Source organism: Lissotriton helveticus, chromosome 4_1 (assembly GCF_964261635.1).
Source record: "Lissotriton helveticus chromosome 4_1, aLisHel1.1, whole genome shotgun sequence".
NCBI lineage: Eukaryota > Metazoa > Chordata > Amphibia > Caudata > Salamandridae > Lissotriton > Lissotriton helveticus.
This window is the reverse complement of record NC_136063.1, coordinates 1,085,853,157-1,085,870,472: the sequence shown is the minus strand read 5'-3', so window position 1 is coordinate 1,085,870,472 and position 17,316 is coordinate 1,085,853,157. Positions and strand designations below refer to the sequence as shown.

The window sequence follows — 17,316 nt, the reverse complement described above, 5'->3', positions numbered from 1 at the left end:
GATATTAAGTTCTGATGTGTTATTGATTACTGTACTATTGAAAGTTCGAATTAACGTCACCCATGGTACTTGCCCGCAAATGTATATCTAGATAATTTTATTGTAACTGGCCCTGTCGTTTTTTAATTATAAAATGTACGTCCACCGATTCCGCAACTGTTAGACACCTTAGTTCTTGCAACCTAATGGCCCGCCCGTTACGTTCCTCTACAGTGTAAATGTCTCCTCATCATATACGATTACAGTTTGCTCCGTGGCCGGCCCACGTGGTTATAGGCCCGTATTTGTATACTGACATTTTCACAATAAAGGTTTTTAAAAGAAAACATGGTAGTAGTATTTACATTGGTAAAGTTTTTAATAATAGTCACTGTTTTCGAATCAGTAAAAGGCAAGTGAAATAAAGCAGTCCAATTACATGAAGGGTAAAAGGTATAATACGCAGGTACGCAGTAAAGATAAATGGTCAAGGGCTGTTGTGTTTTCTACTCCTGCAACATAAAGTGATCGATAAGAATCTGATATTCAGGCGTATCGGCGACTAAGACAGCAGGCCGAGCCTCTTTTGCTCAACGGCTCCGTCATGGGACGAAGAAACGCCCTTTTTCTCGAAAAAGGAATATATTTTACTTGCAGGACAGTTGTAAATTTTCCGGGAAAGTACATTAGCCTGGAACATTATAACATATATGTTTAAGAAAAAATAATGTTCGAAAGTAATAAAAAGTGTAATTTTTAGGTCATATGACCAAGCCTTTCATCATTAGAATAAGAAAAGTAAAATGAACCAATGAAAAGTTTTATTAACAAGTCACATGACCTGTTATGCTTACGTTACGCGCTGCGCGCCCTGGATCGCTTCCGGGAAGCTGCGCTTCGCGCATCGGAGCACTTCCGGATGCGCTAACGCAGCGCGTCATATGACGCATTACGCGACAACGCAGGTCCAGAATATAGTCAAAATGTCTCCACCAACCAGCGGTCGGAACACAACCCCTTTCAGCAGGCTAAATAGTTCTGTTAAATGACAACAGAAGGGACAGGCAACAAGAACCATCAGTCAAAGAGGGGAGGGCAAGTTCTTCTCTACCGGGTCACGTTGGGGCGCTACCGGAACTGATCGAATTGGTAGTCTACAGTGTTTCTGGATGTTTCAGACTGAAGCTGGCGTCAGCATGAGAGCACCACCATCTCGTAGCTCCGTCGTGGCCATTCCACGAGCAATCATGGCAGCCGCTCCCCACCAGAAGCCTGCGGGAGTCGGGGGCCCCCAAGACTTTTGTAGAATCTTCAAGGCTGAGGGGACGCTTTCGAGAATGGAGCCCAAGCCCTAGCAGACAAGCGTCCGAGTTCCAAGGTGTCGCAGGGCCATTTTAGTGGACCACGCCCAAATCTGAAGAGCCGGACGCCATTTTGAGAGTCCTGTGGCAGCCGCCTATCGCTGCACCGCAAGAGCGGGAGCAACTCAACTACATGGTGAGCGAAACGCTGTAGTCGCAAGAGCGGGCGGTAAACAGCTGAATAGTGGAAGAGGCACAGTGTAGCAAAAGCGGGCGGAATGGCAACTGAAACGGTAAAGGGGCGCCCCACTACAGCGTGTCTTCAGGTCAAACGGATTGTGGGACAAGGTCCAGAATGGAAGAGTCACCAAAAGGCAAAAAGTTCCGCTTAACCCCGGGAGCCGGCTACCTATGTCGGGGGCGATCTCAGGCCACACCAGGGCAACACGACTTGGGGAGGGGGCCGGAGCCAAGCGCCCCCTCCGAGTCCGCGCCATCACACCGTCCCTCGGGGGCCTCCGTCAAGCGTTTCAGGGAGGCACCGCATCACATTGTTTTCAAATGCAGTCACGTCCTCAAACAGCCCCCACCTACATTGAGAATAGTGAAGCTGTAGCAGGTGCAAATAAGCTTCAGACAGTCTAACAAGCACTCCTCAAAACTTTGAACTATCAGAGTGCATGAGTTTCATGCTCGATCGATTGAGCTAGCCGGATCGGGCAACAAAAAGTATAAAATAGTTATGTAAATAGTTATTTAATAAAATGTTTTACCCTGTTACTTTGCTGGTGTGTTGTATATATTTGTAATATTTGCATAGAGTTTATCGTTATTTTGGGCGGGGTGGGTGGCGGAGCCGAGCTGTCTTGCAGCCATCATGGTGTGGAGTTCAGTTCATCTCACTAGTTTCGTATTTCTCATGAGGGGTTGTTCCTAATGTTTCCATTTTAGCGAGGTCAAAAAGAGATCCCATTAGTGGCCTACTGATTTTGCTCGATCCCTTTTGTTTTTTTACACGATTTTTCACTATCTGCAAAGACTAAACAGAGTATTGCGACTCTGTGCTTGTTTGTAAATAGAGAATGAACCAAAGAGAACCAATTCTAAAACAGTAAATGCTTGGATAACAATCAATCAAATGGAGAGAGAAGCAGGCACGACGGATTACAACGGGGGCAAAGGCCTGCGTTAACTACCCTTCACTATCTGCAAAGAGAGAGTACTCCTAATAGAAATGAGGGGGGGCAGCATTCAAAGCAGATCAGTGTGCATAAACACGAAAATGTTTTTACTTACCACGTACTTGACATTCGACAGCTTATGATATTTGCTATTAAAAAACCATTGAAATTCACTGAAAAAACCATAGGTTAGAGACCATATATAGTTAGGAATTAGCATTTAAAAAACCTTGAAAATTCACTAAAAAAACATAGGTTATAGACCATATATAGTTAGGAATTAGCATTTAAAAAACTTTATTTTACTCACAAAAAACCATTGAAATTCCATATATAGTTAGTTGCACTAACTATATATCGCGCACCCGCAATCCACTGCTGATGATGTCACATATTACATCATTCATGACATGGTCAGTGACATCACTGATGACATCACTGATGACATCTCAAATGACATCACTGATGACATCACTGATGACATCTCATTTGACATTACTGATCACATCACTGATGACATCATTCATGTGATGATACGATGAACCTCTTCAGACTCTAATATAACCTTAGATACACTCAGTGTAAACAGACATTCACAGACTGTCACTCATCCATGGAGTTACTCACACACCTAGTCAGTCTTGCAAAGAATCAATCACACCTCCATTTCCTCAACTATATAGTTATACACACCTTACTTATCAAAACATATACTAACACATATTTAGTCTGTTATACAATCCCTGATACAAGTTCACAATGATCCATACAGCCACTCACACATTCACTGGCTCTTATGCACAGTTATTTATATATGTCAACTCTCACATGTACTGTGTTTTACATATGTACTTACTTTGACATGTAGCACTGAGATATCCATTCACTCACCAATACACTCATGCACACAGTCAACCGCCCATACAGCTGTTTCCACATGCACTTTTGAACCCATACATCTAGTGAATCAACTGCTCACACATCTATGCACAGAGTCATACACCTCCCAGACACCCACACACACTCAGTCTCCCATACAAATACTTGGGCAAGCAATCAATAACCCATAGAGTTAGTCATATAGTTAATGATCAACACATGCATCAGATTACAGAACAACAGACACAATGATGCACAATTTAAAACAGTTTAGTCACTAACCCATGCACTCAGTGAGACACATTTAATCACTCACTTATACAGTCAGTCATGCACCTACTAAATCCTTCATCCAGACACTTATACATCCACTCATTCTTCAATATGTAAGACATATTTTAACTTTACAGAAACATACAGTCACTGGATGTTGTCATCAGTGATGTCATTTGAGATGTCATCAGTGATGTCATCAGTGATGTCACTGACCATGTCATGAATGATGTAATTTGTGACATCATCAGCAGTGGATTGCGGGTGCGCGATATATAGTTAGTGCAACTAACTATATATGGAATTTCAATGGTTTTGTGTGAGTAAAATAAAGTTTTTTAAATGCTAATTCCTAACTATATATGGTCTATAACCTATGTTTTTTTAGTGAATATATATATATATATATATATATATATATATATATATATATATAGTAATTGTATTTGCATTTATATAGTGCTTACTACCCTTGACGAGCGTCAAAGCACTTTTCAGCGAGTAGCACGCTAATCATGAAGCCAAAAAGGATTGGTTATGAATTAGTATAGGGAAATAGGAAATACATTTTAGCGGTGGACATGTGAGTCTAATATTTGGATTGGAAAAGGATAGTGGAGTGATAGAAGAGAGACGGGTTAGCGCTTGGTACCCCTGATGAGGCGTTGGAGCGCTTTTCAGCGAGTGGCATGCTACTTGGGAACCCAAAAATCATTAGTGGTAAACTAATATAGGGAAATTTGAAATTAATTTGACCGCTGGTCATGTCAGTCTGTTAGTTGGATGGAAAAAGGATAGTGAAGGGATAGAAGAAGGAAGGGTTTTGTAGGAAGCTGGCTCAGTATATACTATACCGCAATGAGGTATAGTGTGCACAGAGTCCAGTGGATCCCCAAAGGTAAGCAGAGGTAAAGTTAGATAGCACCTTACTCTCTATTCAGCAAAAAGTGGAGGCAACCATGCAGAAAGAGGGCACTTTCTCACAGGTTTGCATTTATATAGCGCTTGAGACCCCCTGATGAGGCGTCAAAGTGCTTTTCAGCGAGTAGTACGCTACTCTGGAACCCAAAAAGAATTAGTGGTAAATTAGTATAGGGAAATATTAAATTTATTTGAGTGTAGACATGTCAATCTGTTAGTTGGATTGAAAAAGTATAGTGAAGGGATAAAAGAGGGAAGGGTTTGCATTTATATAGCACTTGGTACCACTGATGTGGCATCAGAATGCTTTTTCGGTGAGTAGCACGCTACTCCTGAACCTAAACAGGATTAGTGGTGAATTAGTATAGGGAAATATGAAAATAATTTGAGCGGTGGACATGTTAGTCTGTTAGTTGTATTGAAAAGGATAGTGGAGGGATAGAAGAGGAAAGGTTCTAGAAAGTGCTTATTTGGAGATCATAGCAGCAGGAGGAGGTTTGGGATGATTAGAGGGAAGGGTGTAAGAGTAAACGGGAAGGGTTTAGAAAAGCTTGTTTGGGAGATCTGAATAGTAAAAGAGGGATGAGATGATGCAAGGAGGGGGTGGAGGAGAGTAGAGTCTAGAAATGGTTATTTTGGCGATCATAGTAGTAGATTGGGGTTTGGGATGAGTCAGAGAGTGGAGGTAGACGATATATTGAGAGAGGTATAGGGTGAGATATACAGTATTGTATTCAAGATGCTGAATTAGGAGTAAATTAAAAAATATAAAGATATAAAAAGATCATGGAAGGTATATATGTAAAAGTAAGGTAATTTATATAGAAGTAAGTTGTATTTCATAAGCTCAGACTTTCAAGTGTTGCTGCACTTTAAACTAATTTCTTTGTTATTATAAAAATGTAATTCAACAGTGAAGTAACTGTAGATGGATAGTTATGAAAATATTACTTATTTTTTGCAGGGCTCAATGATACAGAGTTTTAAAATTACAATGATACAATGTAAAAAAAGCGATAACATAAACACTGTAAACAAAAATACTGAAAAAACATATTTAAAACCTAAAGGATGACATGTCAATAATCAGCAACACAACCTTCATATTCTCAAATAATGTTCAATGTGCAGAAACAGAAGATGATACTTTGAACAACGTTTAGATCCTCATCCTCACCTACTTGAAGATTAGAAAGAAGCATAAAGAAAGAAGGACCTGTCCAGGAGTCTGCCTTATACATTTCAGACACAGAGGCACCTCGAAATACACCTATTTCCCCCCGCTTAAAAAAAGATTGAGCTCACTGACTGCAAGATGAATTATTCGACTCCTGCATTAGGGTGCCTCTTCACAATGTCTTGAGCAAGATCCCACTGAATGATTTTAGGCCACACACTCATTTGGGATCGAAACATAAATGTCACTTCTGACTGTACCACATCTATGAGCTACTGTGAAATTACCGGACTGTGCTAATGGATTAACTCAAGCATTTGCAGACTTTTGTGAGGATAATACTGTATTACAAATAAATGAAGATTCGTTCTCATTGAGATTTCTTCTGCTCTTCATGCAAACCTCTTTTGTAAAATTACTTTCCTTACCCTGTGCTCCTTATCGAGTTTTGCTGCTTCTTGATTGAAAACTAACTTTCTGAGCACATATGAACATAACCAATCGTTTTGAGTATCCATTTTGTATATGTTAAATTTCTTTATGTATGTCCGGCTCTTTGAAAGCACAATGTTTGATTGGTTGATCCATTATCACAGACTACTTGAAACTTGTTGTACTTACGTAAATTCGATTCGTCAGAATCATTATTTTTCATGTTTTGAAATTAACCCAGGTTCTGAGGAACACAGAGTAACCTCATACTGGGTTTTGGGTCACTCAGACCATTGCAAAATGTTCTATTACACTCAAGTAATTTACTTAGTTCACACAATTTCACATAAACTATATAACATGTAAAAAAATCAGGCAACAGGAAATGTTGTCATTTTTTTTGCTGTTGATGACTGGTTTGAGCAGAAAATGTCTTGCAGGATACTAGGTCAAGCAACAAAATATGTGCAACAAATCATTTTCTCGGTGGACCAGTCCCCTTGATAGTACCACCTGTGACTTTTAAAAGTGGGGTATGCTCTCCAAAGGCTGTATTACATCAGGTGCCAATGGGTATTTGAGCCTGCTTTGCGCGCCCCCTGGGCACTTTAGTATTAAAGAAGGGGCCGCCGACCCTTGCGTGTCCCCTTGTGTAATGCCAAAGTGCCCCAGAGAGCATACCCCACAAACAGCGCCAGCGCTTCCTCAAGAGGGCGTTCCCTCATTTACCTGGGGTGTGGCCCCATGCAAATGAGGTAATCCCTTTGCCTCTGCACCCGCACTGTATCACAGACACGTGCGCAGAGGCAAAGAAGCTCTCAGGAGGCGCGCTGACAGTGCACCTCCAAAAAGGTGGCACACTGTCAGCGCACTCCCTGATTGCAGCCCTCTGGCTGGGGGAAAAGAACTCCCATAGACCCCACAGACATCCACTTGCAGGTGGTTGCAGTCCCTGACTGCACACAGCTGCATGGGGATTTCTAACCCCCTTTAAAAGTGCAGGCGTGTTGCCGCCTGCACAGTGAAGACACGGAGTGGCTTCAAAACCGCTGCTCCATTTTTCACCTGCATGCTCTGCCCCCCCCCCCCCCCCCTCAGCGGGAGTTCACAGCTGCCCTCTGGACAGCACATTCACCATAATGAGGTGCATTTTCCTGGATTGCTGCGCCCAGCACAACCCAGGAAAATGCAGTGCATACATAATATGCCTCCAGGGCTTTAAGTGAGCCGGGCCCCTCTAGTTCTAGTTCTGGGGACCGGTAGGTATTAAATATAGACATTGAAACGGGTCGCTATTAGACCCTGTATATCTACAAACAAAAACACGGATCGATTTCTTAATAATCAATGTTAAGATTGTTAAGGCAATCCATGTTAGCAATTTAATTTCTGTTCATACTTCACATGTTTTACTTATTCTTACATTCTCTAATAGTGTTTGCTATTTCCAGGATATTGCGGTTCTTTATTTTTAGTAGCATATTACTCTTGTATAGATAAATGCAAGAGTAATAAGCCCCCATTATTCATAGCTGCCTATCTAACATTCGATATTTAAGGAAACATGACGATAGTGGGAGACTTTTATCAAATGCTTTTGCACCAAGAAGGCCAAATATTCTTCCAAAAACATTCTTGAATAACGATAATCAGATTTTTAACAGAGTCTTGGGCGCGATTTTGTGTGATTAAAAGTTCGGGATGTGCAATTTATTGCTCTGTTTGCTTTCATGTAAGATCTGCAATCCCTACATTTCAAAGGCATGGTACTGGAGAGTTGTTTTAAGCGTTTCTACAACAGGGACACACGACATGGTTTTCTTGTCATTTTCAGACACAGAAGAGTATAGTTTGGTTCAAAGTAAGAGAGGAGGTGCGCAATGAAATCCCAGCAAGTGCTTATCTTTTTGGTGGATTTATATAGCTGATCTCGATCCGAAGGTATTGCCGTGCTACGTGAGCACCAGTTACCTTACACAAGAACACGTTCATTATTCTTATTTTTTGGTAGGCACAGGGTGATTAAATGATTTGACCAGAATCACAGGATGTTGAACCCACGACGAGGCTCGAACCTTGTTCCCCAGCTCCAAAGTCGGCAAATCTGGCCGTTAGGCCATATCCTCTTTGTGCTAACATGTGTGCATGTGGCGTTGTATTAGTAAGCTAATTTCAAACACTTTAACGACGTTCTTGTAAAGTGTTTACAAAGTGCCTCGAACAAGGAATGGAAAACGCATGCATCCAGGTATAAGCTTTTTATGGAATGACCATCAGTGTATGGTACTTGTATGCTTGTTGTGTGTATTCGAGTTTGAAACAAGCACATCTGCAAAACCGTACACGTTGAAAAGCAAACCCTTTAATTCCTATGAAACGTTTCGTCCTACGAATAGCCGTATAAACTCGCAAATATATTATAGATCGAAGCTTGCGGTAGAAATGTTCCCTCTCAACCATGAACATGGGCTGCAGTCGAACCTGCTGCCTGAGCTTATTGCGCCTCCCTTCACCTTGAACTGAATGAAATATTCCAGGTCTCACGGGACAAGCACCAATAGTGTGGAGCAGCTGTAACTACAAAAGTGTGGTGATGGGTGGGACTGAATAGGTGTCTATACATCATTATTACTGTGCATCCACTTTTGTCCTTTATCGCACTCACCGATCTTTCCCAGACTGGCCACCAGTATCCAGAGAGCGATGATGTAGGGCTCCTGCACATGGTGCCACTTGAAGGTGACAATGTCCAGGCTGGGCGGTCCGTGAGCGACGGCGGGGTGCTCCTCCCCGGAGCTCCTGTCCTGCTCCATCGATAACTTCTGCTTTGTTCCGCCCTGAAGGAGACAGCTCTCAGCTGGCTCTACCGGGCAGCAACGGCTCTCGGCAGGACTGCGTTGAAGCTCAGTGCCTTCGATGTTGCATGTATGTGATATGGCGATCACAATTCCAATGCCCCACTCGCTGCTTGCAGAGCATTTATGGGACAGCAGGTGTGTTTGGGGCGGGGGCGTTTTTTCCCAACACCTGACCTCCCAGAGAGACACCCCGAGGCTCCGCCCTCAACCCCTGCGGGGGTAGGTATTTCTGAGGGAAGGAAGTGGGAGGCAATGCCCATCAGTGGTGTGTCCCTCGCACAGCATGGCCGTGGGACTCGATGCGCTATATGCTCACCTCTCACCGACAGAGGAAACAGCGGGCGGATCTGTTAGTGTTTGAAAAGTGTTTCAAACTACACGCGTTCGTACATATTCTCTTTTATCTTCGAATCTAGAGTTTTGCCATTACTTCTTAGCCAGACAATATGTTCATATATGAATTGAATACTAACCCGAAGTTGACTACTAAACTTTCACCTTTTAGCACCACCGTATAGGCTGCGCTGAATTGGTAACGGGGATACTCGAGGGGCCGATGTCTGAGTTCCAGCTGTGGGCTGCTTTTTTTTGGGGTGGTGGTGGGGGGGGGGGGGGTCTCTGTTGTTCGAATACAGCCAGCGGCCCAGTGGGTGTCTGAGGAGATGAGCAGGGCTGGGGGCATGAGCAGAAGTGGCCTCCCCTGTTTTCAGGTGTGTTTCACCAGTGTAAACTAATGCGTGCATTTCGTTTTTTTACACACCCCTTTTTTTTTCAATAAAATTACGCCGAAGCTGTGATTTGAGCAAAGACATTATGCAGATGTGGCCGATTTTTTTTTTTTGCATGCCCGGGCCAATTTTTAATCCCAATCTAACCCTGCGAATAGGTTACAATGTAACCCAGAAAAGAATCCATAGGTTTAATCCCTCTTCTGTGGGGGTGGAGGATGAATTGCAATCCGCCGGCGAAGTTTGCTGAGTTTTGCCTACTCTTCCGGCCTTCAGAGTTCTGCAAAATGTCATCAAATGACGCAGAGCTAGTGTGACCAGACGTCCTGGTTTTCCCCAGATGGGCGTGTTTTTTCGTAAAGTGTCCCGTGTTCTGACACTTTCCTCCAAACTGAGTAAATGTCTCGTTTTTGGATAGTGGCTGGGATGAGCACAGAGGTGTCCCAGTTTTTGAGTAGTGGCTAAGTACACACTGGTGTTAAAAAGAAATGCGCATGCTCACTTCTCACTACTGGAGATGTTGCGGCGTGATGTTAATCCAGATGAGATTGTTGTGGGAAGGAAAATCCTTTAAGGAGAGATATTTTCTCTCTGGATTTCCCTTCTCTTTCTACAATGCAGCAAGAATGTGATCATGCCAGCCACCAGCCACGGCCCATGGAGGGAGTTTCGGTGGGGCTGAGAGGCGGGGCGGGGGAGGGGGTGCTAAACACCGGAGTATGGATAATTGAAGGTAAGTAAACAGTTTAATTAATAAAACGAATTTCGTAGCGCGCCCTGCATCGCAAAATGTGATGCAGGGTGCGCTACGAAATTCGTTTTATTAATTAAATTGTTTACTTACCTTCAATTATCCATACTCCGGTTTTTAGCACCCCCACCCTGCCCCTCTCCCGCCCCGCCCCACCGAAACTCCCTCCACGGGCCGTGGTTGCCAGCCATCGAGGCAACAGCGTGTCCGAACTGCCAGCATGACCATGCTCACTGGAGTCAGAGGTCACTGCCTGTACTGAGATACAGCCAGTCACCAGTGTAAACGGTAGTCCTACTTCTATGTTTATGACCTGTCTCGTTTCTTTGTTTGTTTTGGGAATCTGGTTACCCTAAGAGCGGAGGTTTTTCTCTTGCACGGCTCGCCAATGTTAAGATGGCGAGTGCTCGAAAGAGAAAGCCACACACTACACCTCCCAGCGAGATTTCTCAACACGGACCATCACGGTGGGTCGCAACGGCTCACTTTGAGAAATCTGCTGCTCGTGTTGAGTAAGCTGCTGCTCAAGTAGAATGTCTACTCGAGCAGTTGAAAGCAGAAGGGCCCTCTTGCGTGACGCGGAGGACCATTCGCCTGAATTTACAGCGTGGGGCATGCTCCCTGCGATTAAAGTAAGTGCGAGCCAAACAACTTAATAGACTTCGCCACTGAAGGAACTCCACGGAGCATGGCTGAGCTTCGCCACTGAAAGAACTCCACGGAGCATGGCTGAGTTTTTGCTGCAGTTCGCAGAATTCCACTGAGTAGAACGCCACAAACTCCACCCAGGCCTACTGTTGTGTGTTCGGCAGAACTGGTTCTAGGATTTGTGGGCCCCCGGGAATAATAGGAACATGTGAGACACCTACAAGATGTAGCGTCACAAGAAGTTACAAAACAACAACAGTCCCTCCACTAGACACACAATGTCACTATTAGCACTTATATAATTTTGCAGCATAAAATACCTCTAGATTAAAGAAAAGAAACAATACAAATGCAAGTACGTCTGTAGAGCCCACACGGATTTAAACAATTCAAAAGGAAACAAAAATTACTTAAATAAACATCAGTTTTTATTCTATATAAAAAGGAAGGATTAGCCTCCACAATTTAAATACAAAATACATTTAATACATTTAATATACAGAAAAACCAGATAGTCGAGGCAGCGTTTTGGTGATTTTATCGATGTAACACCTTCTTCAGGACGGTTTTCTATACAAAGAAAATATTTGAATTATTTAGAGGCGCTACAGTGTAACGACGTACAAATAAATACAATTTTTAATACGAAATTAATTACATTTAAAACCAAGTTTGTCCATTCCTTGAACATGAGAACACCTTCCACAACTTCTAGTTTTCGAAATTTTCTTAGAGTTCATAAAAAATTATTTTGCAGTAAATACAACACAATTTTTTAAAATAAAAAATAGTTTCATTCGCCAATTATTATGCATTATGAATGATTAAGGTCCGAAAAGTTCTATTGCATTCCTATTTGTTTCAGATATACCTCTAGTCTTTGCATGGAGACTAGTAATCAATATATAGTTTAAAAGGCAGTGGCGGCTGGAGACATTTGAAACTGGTGAGGCATAAAATGATTGTCATACTGCACCGTAGCAAGTGAGCGTAGCGAGCGAGCCCGAACATCCCCCGAGAAAATTATGATGAAAGAGTGGACAAATGTTGCATTTCCAAGCAAATTTGAAGTCACATAAAAACCCTCTTGACTAATTTGCAGATGTCCACTTTCACCTCGCCAATGTTAATACCAATGAGTGGCTGAACAAAGTGCTGCGCCTGACCTGCACAATGACGCTGTCAGATTAGGCATCCTGTCTTCTGTGGTTTTACTGCCCCCAATAAGAACAAAATTTCAAGTGCTCAGTGACAAAGGCCTGCCTAAAATGCTCCATCTTCTACAGATGGGTTTCTCAAAGTATTCAGAAAAACTCCACCTTGTGACTAACACAACTGAACATGTTGGTATTGTTACTAATTGCAACCAAACCGCACTGTCCAGTGTTTCACATACTGTTTTCAATAAACATTATTATGCGGAAGACACGTACATTATTACAGCTAATAGCACCTGAAATAAACATGCAGTATAACAAATACAAAAAGCTGTCTTCGTGTACTTTGTCACCAGAACCCCTACTGTGATGGAGCATACATATCGCTGAAAAAATAAAATGTTTCTCTCTCCACACTCTCTCTCTCTCACACACACACATGCAAACACACAAACACCACAGGCACGCACTGCACTTTGAAAATTAAAGGTTTAGCAAAATCTTAATTGCAGAATAAAAACAATGCTCATTCCTAAACAAGATTGATTAAATGAGCCACAGTACACCATCTAAACCAGAGTGCCATAACCCTCTGACATCACAAGGCATTTTCTTGTTTCCCATAACCCCAAAAACACTATGTTAAGTTCACATGACTCATAACCCTCTGACATCACAATATCTGTCTTGTTTCCAATAACCCTGACACCACAATGTTCTGTTACATGACCCATCATCCTTGGACATCACAATGTTCTCTTCACATCATGACTCACCACCCTGTAACAACGCAATGCCCTTTGTCATTTGCTATAACCCTGGCATCCCATGTTCTGTTCACATGACCATAACCCTCTGATATCACAATACTGTGTTTCGTTTACTATAACTTCGACACCACTATGGTCTGTTCCACGACCCATAACCCTCTGAAATCACAATATTCTGTTCCATGACCCATTCAGAATGCCCTGTCTCCATAACCTATCACCCTCTGACATTACAATGCCCTGTCTCGTTTCCTATAACCCTGACAGCACAATGTTCTGTTCCATGACCCATCACGGTTGGACAGCACAATGTTCTCGTCACATCACATGTCTCTCCACCCTCTGACATCACAATGCCCCTTGCCATTTGCTCTAACCCTGACACCCCAATGTTCTGTTCCATGACCCTCTGACAAAGCAATGACCTGTCTGGTTTTCTCTCACTCTGACATCACAATGTTCTATTTACTTTCTCCATAACTCTACTCACAAATCCACACAATCTTATGACATCATAATGCCGGACTCAAACTGACCGTCATGCATACTCTAAAAACCTGGAACCCATTGGCTGTATATGCGGACACTTTTAATGACTTTATTCTACATATAATGATGCACCAACCGATTGGCGGGATTCTGTTTATCCACGTGAACATCGCCTTAGTTGCACTGGCCACGACTTTGGTTGCTCGAAGTGCACGTGCACAAGGATGCCGCATGGACAGCAGCAGCTGGAGGAATGATTGTCCAAGTGCTAGAAATAAAGTACAAAACTAACAACTGCTGATGGAGCAGCATAGAAGTATTGTCAAACAGCACACCAAGCATTCAGAAACACAAGTTTAGATATTTCACAGACATGCCATGTTTCTAATGCCCATGCATGACTAGATGTCACAGTCCAGGTTTTTTTCTTTACTTTCTCTCCAGCGCCTGTGGAAGGAGCCTTCGCCGTAGCTCCTCAACCCTGTCTCCAGCATTATCGAACAGGCCTTGTGAGGGGGATGTAGTGTTCACCAAAAGGAAGATCCGAACACAGGGTGATGAACTCCAAATGCCATTTATTTTAAAGCATACACTGCCGTGACCTCAGCCACAGCCTCTCGAACTCCTGTCGCCTCAGAGTGTCCCCGGCGCTCGCCTTGGAACGCTGGTCGCGGTGGCATTCTAAGTGATGTCACCGCGAGCAGCACCATCACATGCGGAGCCGCCGGGGGTGGCAGAGAGAGGGAGATACCACACATCCCCCTTCCCCGCAGAAACAGAAAACATTAGGTAGAACCAAAAACAGGAACCTGAAATATAGGAAAGGCTTACAGCTTACATTAGGCAGCAATGTCATAGGTTACATCATTACATATTGGTTGAAATGCCTGGGAGGTCTGATCACTCTCCTGTTAGACCTGAGACCTGGGAGAGGGACGCCTGACGGCCTCCTACTTGCGAAACCGCTATCCAGACTAGGACCACTCTCCCTCCCCCTTGCACCTTCAAGGCCTTCTGCTGGAGGGTGGTACTTTACAACCCTCCCCAGGTTCCATATTTTCCCTTCTTGGGTTTTGACTGCATTCTTGAAAAGTTTTGTGATCTTGGTGGGACTGCTGTAGTCTGACCAGCATGCCTTCCCTGTGGGAGCTCTGATTTTGATGTCATCTCCTACTTTGAAACCAACCTCCCGTGTGGCCTTGCGTTGGTCGTAACCTTCCTTTCTCACCTTCATGGCTTGTTCTTGCCTCCTCAGACTGTCCCTTTCTCTGGCTCGGTCCGACCACCCCTTGTGCCATTCCATCCACCCCGGGGTAAGCTTAGTGTTGGGTGTCCTTGCGCGGAGCAGTTCGAACGGGGTGACGCCTGTCGACTGATGTGGCGTGAACCTGTATGCCTCCAGACGCCTCCACACCTCCTCTTTCCAACTTATGCCATTGGCCTTGGCCAGCTGGATACTCTCCTTGATGGTTTTATTAAAACGCTCGACCATGCCATTGGTTTCTGGGTGGTACAAAGCGCATCGCTTATGTCTGATGCCTCTTTCACTCAGGAAGTCCTCCATCTCTTTCGAGCATAGTTGCACCCCGTTGTCGGTGAGGATGTTGCTGGGGAGCCCCTCACGGATAAATACTTCCTGCAAAAATCCGATGACGGTTTTTGTTGTGACTTCATTGACGAGTTTTATTTCCGGCCAACGAGAGTACAGATCCACGAGCACCAAGATGTAAGGTGTCCGCAGTTCCCCGGACAACGGGCCCAAAATGTCCAAAGCCAACTCGTCCCAAGGTCCAGACGGGGGCGGCCTACACACCATGGGTGGTGTCTGTTGCTTCAAGACCTTGTCACTATTGCAGCACGGGATGCACCCCCTGATTCTTCTTTCCGTGATCAGGTCCATGTTCGGCCACCAATAGCTCTCCCTGAGTCTTTGCTTGGTTTTAGTGATTCCCAAGTGCCCTTCGTGAGCTATCTCGACCAGGTCGTCTCTCACACTAGCTGGTGGGACAAGTCTAGTTCCCCTGAACAGGCATCCATCGACAATGGTTAACTCATCCTTTACAGCCTGGAAGGGCCGCAGGTCTTCAACACGTTTGTCCTCGTGCTTCCATCCGCCTCTCACCCTTCTGCAAACTTCTTCCATGGTCTTGTCCTCATCTTGTGCCTTTCTCCACGTTTCTTCACCCAACGCCTTCTGGATGGTGCAGACATTCTCAACCATGAATCCTTCTTCATCTTCATCTGTTTTGTCTAGTATTTCACTCGCTTCTTTTTCACTGACAAGCCTGGACAGACAGTCGGCTGCAAGGTTTTGTGTTCCCGGAACATACTCGACATTGAAGGTGTACTCCTGGAGACTGACCACCCAACGCCTTATCCTACTGGAGATGGCATCCAAACCCTTCTTGCTGAACACTTCTACCAACGGTTTGTGGTCGGTTCGGAGGGTGAACTGCGTACCCCACAGGAAGTCTCTGAATTTGCCTACTGCCCAGGATACCGCCAATGCTTCCTTCTCAATGACCGAGTAGTTGTTTTCAGATTTTTGGAGTGACCTTGAGGCGAAGGCCACCGTTTCTTCTCCTTCCACACCTTTCTGGGAGAGAACCGCTCCCAACCCTTTTGCACTTGCATCAGTGGTGAGGATCGTTGTCCGGCCGGGAATGTAGGACTTCAAACTAGGGGCTTCTGCAAGAGCTCTCCTTACATCCTCGAATTCGCTCTGGCAGTCTTGGCTCCATTTGAACTCGCTTTCTTTCTTCAGTAACCGCCTGATGGCGTAAGTCCTGCCAGCTAGGTTTCTGATGAACTTGCCATAAAACTCCAGCATCCCCATGAATGATTTGATCTCGTCTTTGTTCTTGGGTGGTGACAAATTCACAATGGTGTCTTGAAGCTCGACCTTAGGACGTATGCCTCCTGCTGTAATCTTGTGACCCAGGAAATCCAACTCGGCACAGCTAAAAACGCATTTGTCCTTCTTCACGGTAAGGCCCTGGGACAAAAACCTCCTCAGTACACATCTAAGTCTCTGATCGTGCTCAACTTGGTTTTTTGCGAACACCAGTACGTCATCCTGGTAGCACATGACGCCCGGGATGCCCTTTAGGATGTTGCCCATGATTCTTTGAAAGACGGCAGCCGCCGAGACTAGGCCGAAAGGCATCCTCTTAAACTTGTAAGCGCCCATGGGTGTCACAAAAGCAGTGAGTTCTTGAGACTCCTCGTGAAGTTTTATCTGGAAATAGGCCGAGGTGAGATCGAGGGTGGAAAACACCTTGGCACCCTCAAGCATGCTCATCATTTGGGTGATGTTCGGCAAGGGGTATCGGTCAACGACGACCTCTTTATTGAGTGCCCTCAAATCAATGCAGAGCCGGACTGACCCATCCTTTTTCTTCGCTGCCACGATGGGCGCCAACCATTCGGTCGCTTCTACAGGTTCGATAACTCCTGCCTTGCACAGTTTTTCAAGCTCAGATCTGACCTCCTCCTGAATAGCTATGGGGAGTCTTCTGACTTTTGCTACAACGGGCTTGGCATCCTTCTTCAATTTGATTTTGTGGCAGTAGTTCTTCAAACACCCAAGCCCTTCTCTGAATACTTCTTCAAATTCTCTTGTGAAATTAGCCTCACCCTCCTGTATCTCCTGTATCAAAATTTGGGGATTACTGTTGGGATTGAGGTACACCCCTAACCCCTTTTGTGCACGCCACCCTAAAATGTTATCACCTACCGTGGACACATATACCTTTGAGACAGTAGACCTGTT

General features: G+C 44.2%; 1 protein-coding gene across 2 annotated transcripts in view; it reads right to left on the bottom strand.

Moving 5' to 3' along the window:
• SLC9A3 (solute carrier family 9 member A3) overlaps positions 1–17,316 on the bottom strand; it is a 1,113,267-nt gene that overhangs the window by 693,530 nt on the left and 402,421 nt on the right. The window contains exon 1 of one of the 2 annotated variants that reach the window (XM_078687679.1): positions 8,809–8,956. The exons of the other annotated variant lie outside the window; for it this stretch is intronic. Coding sequence (XP_078543805.1) covers positions 8,809–8,956 — 148 coding nt within the window. Of the gene's footprint in view, positions 1–8,808; positions 8,957–17,316 lie in introns of those variants that run through there. 2 annotated transcript variants of the gene reach the window in all.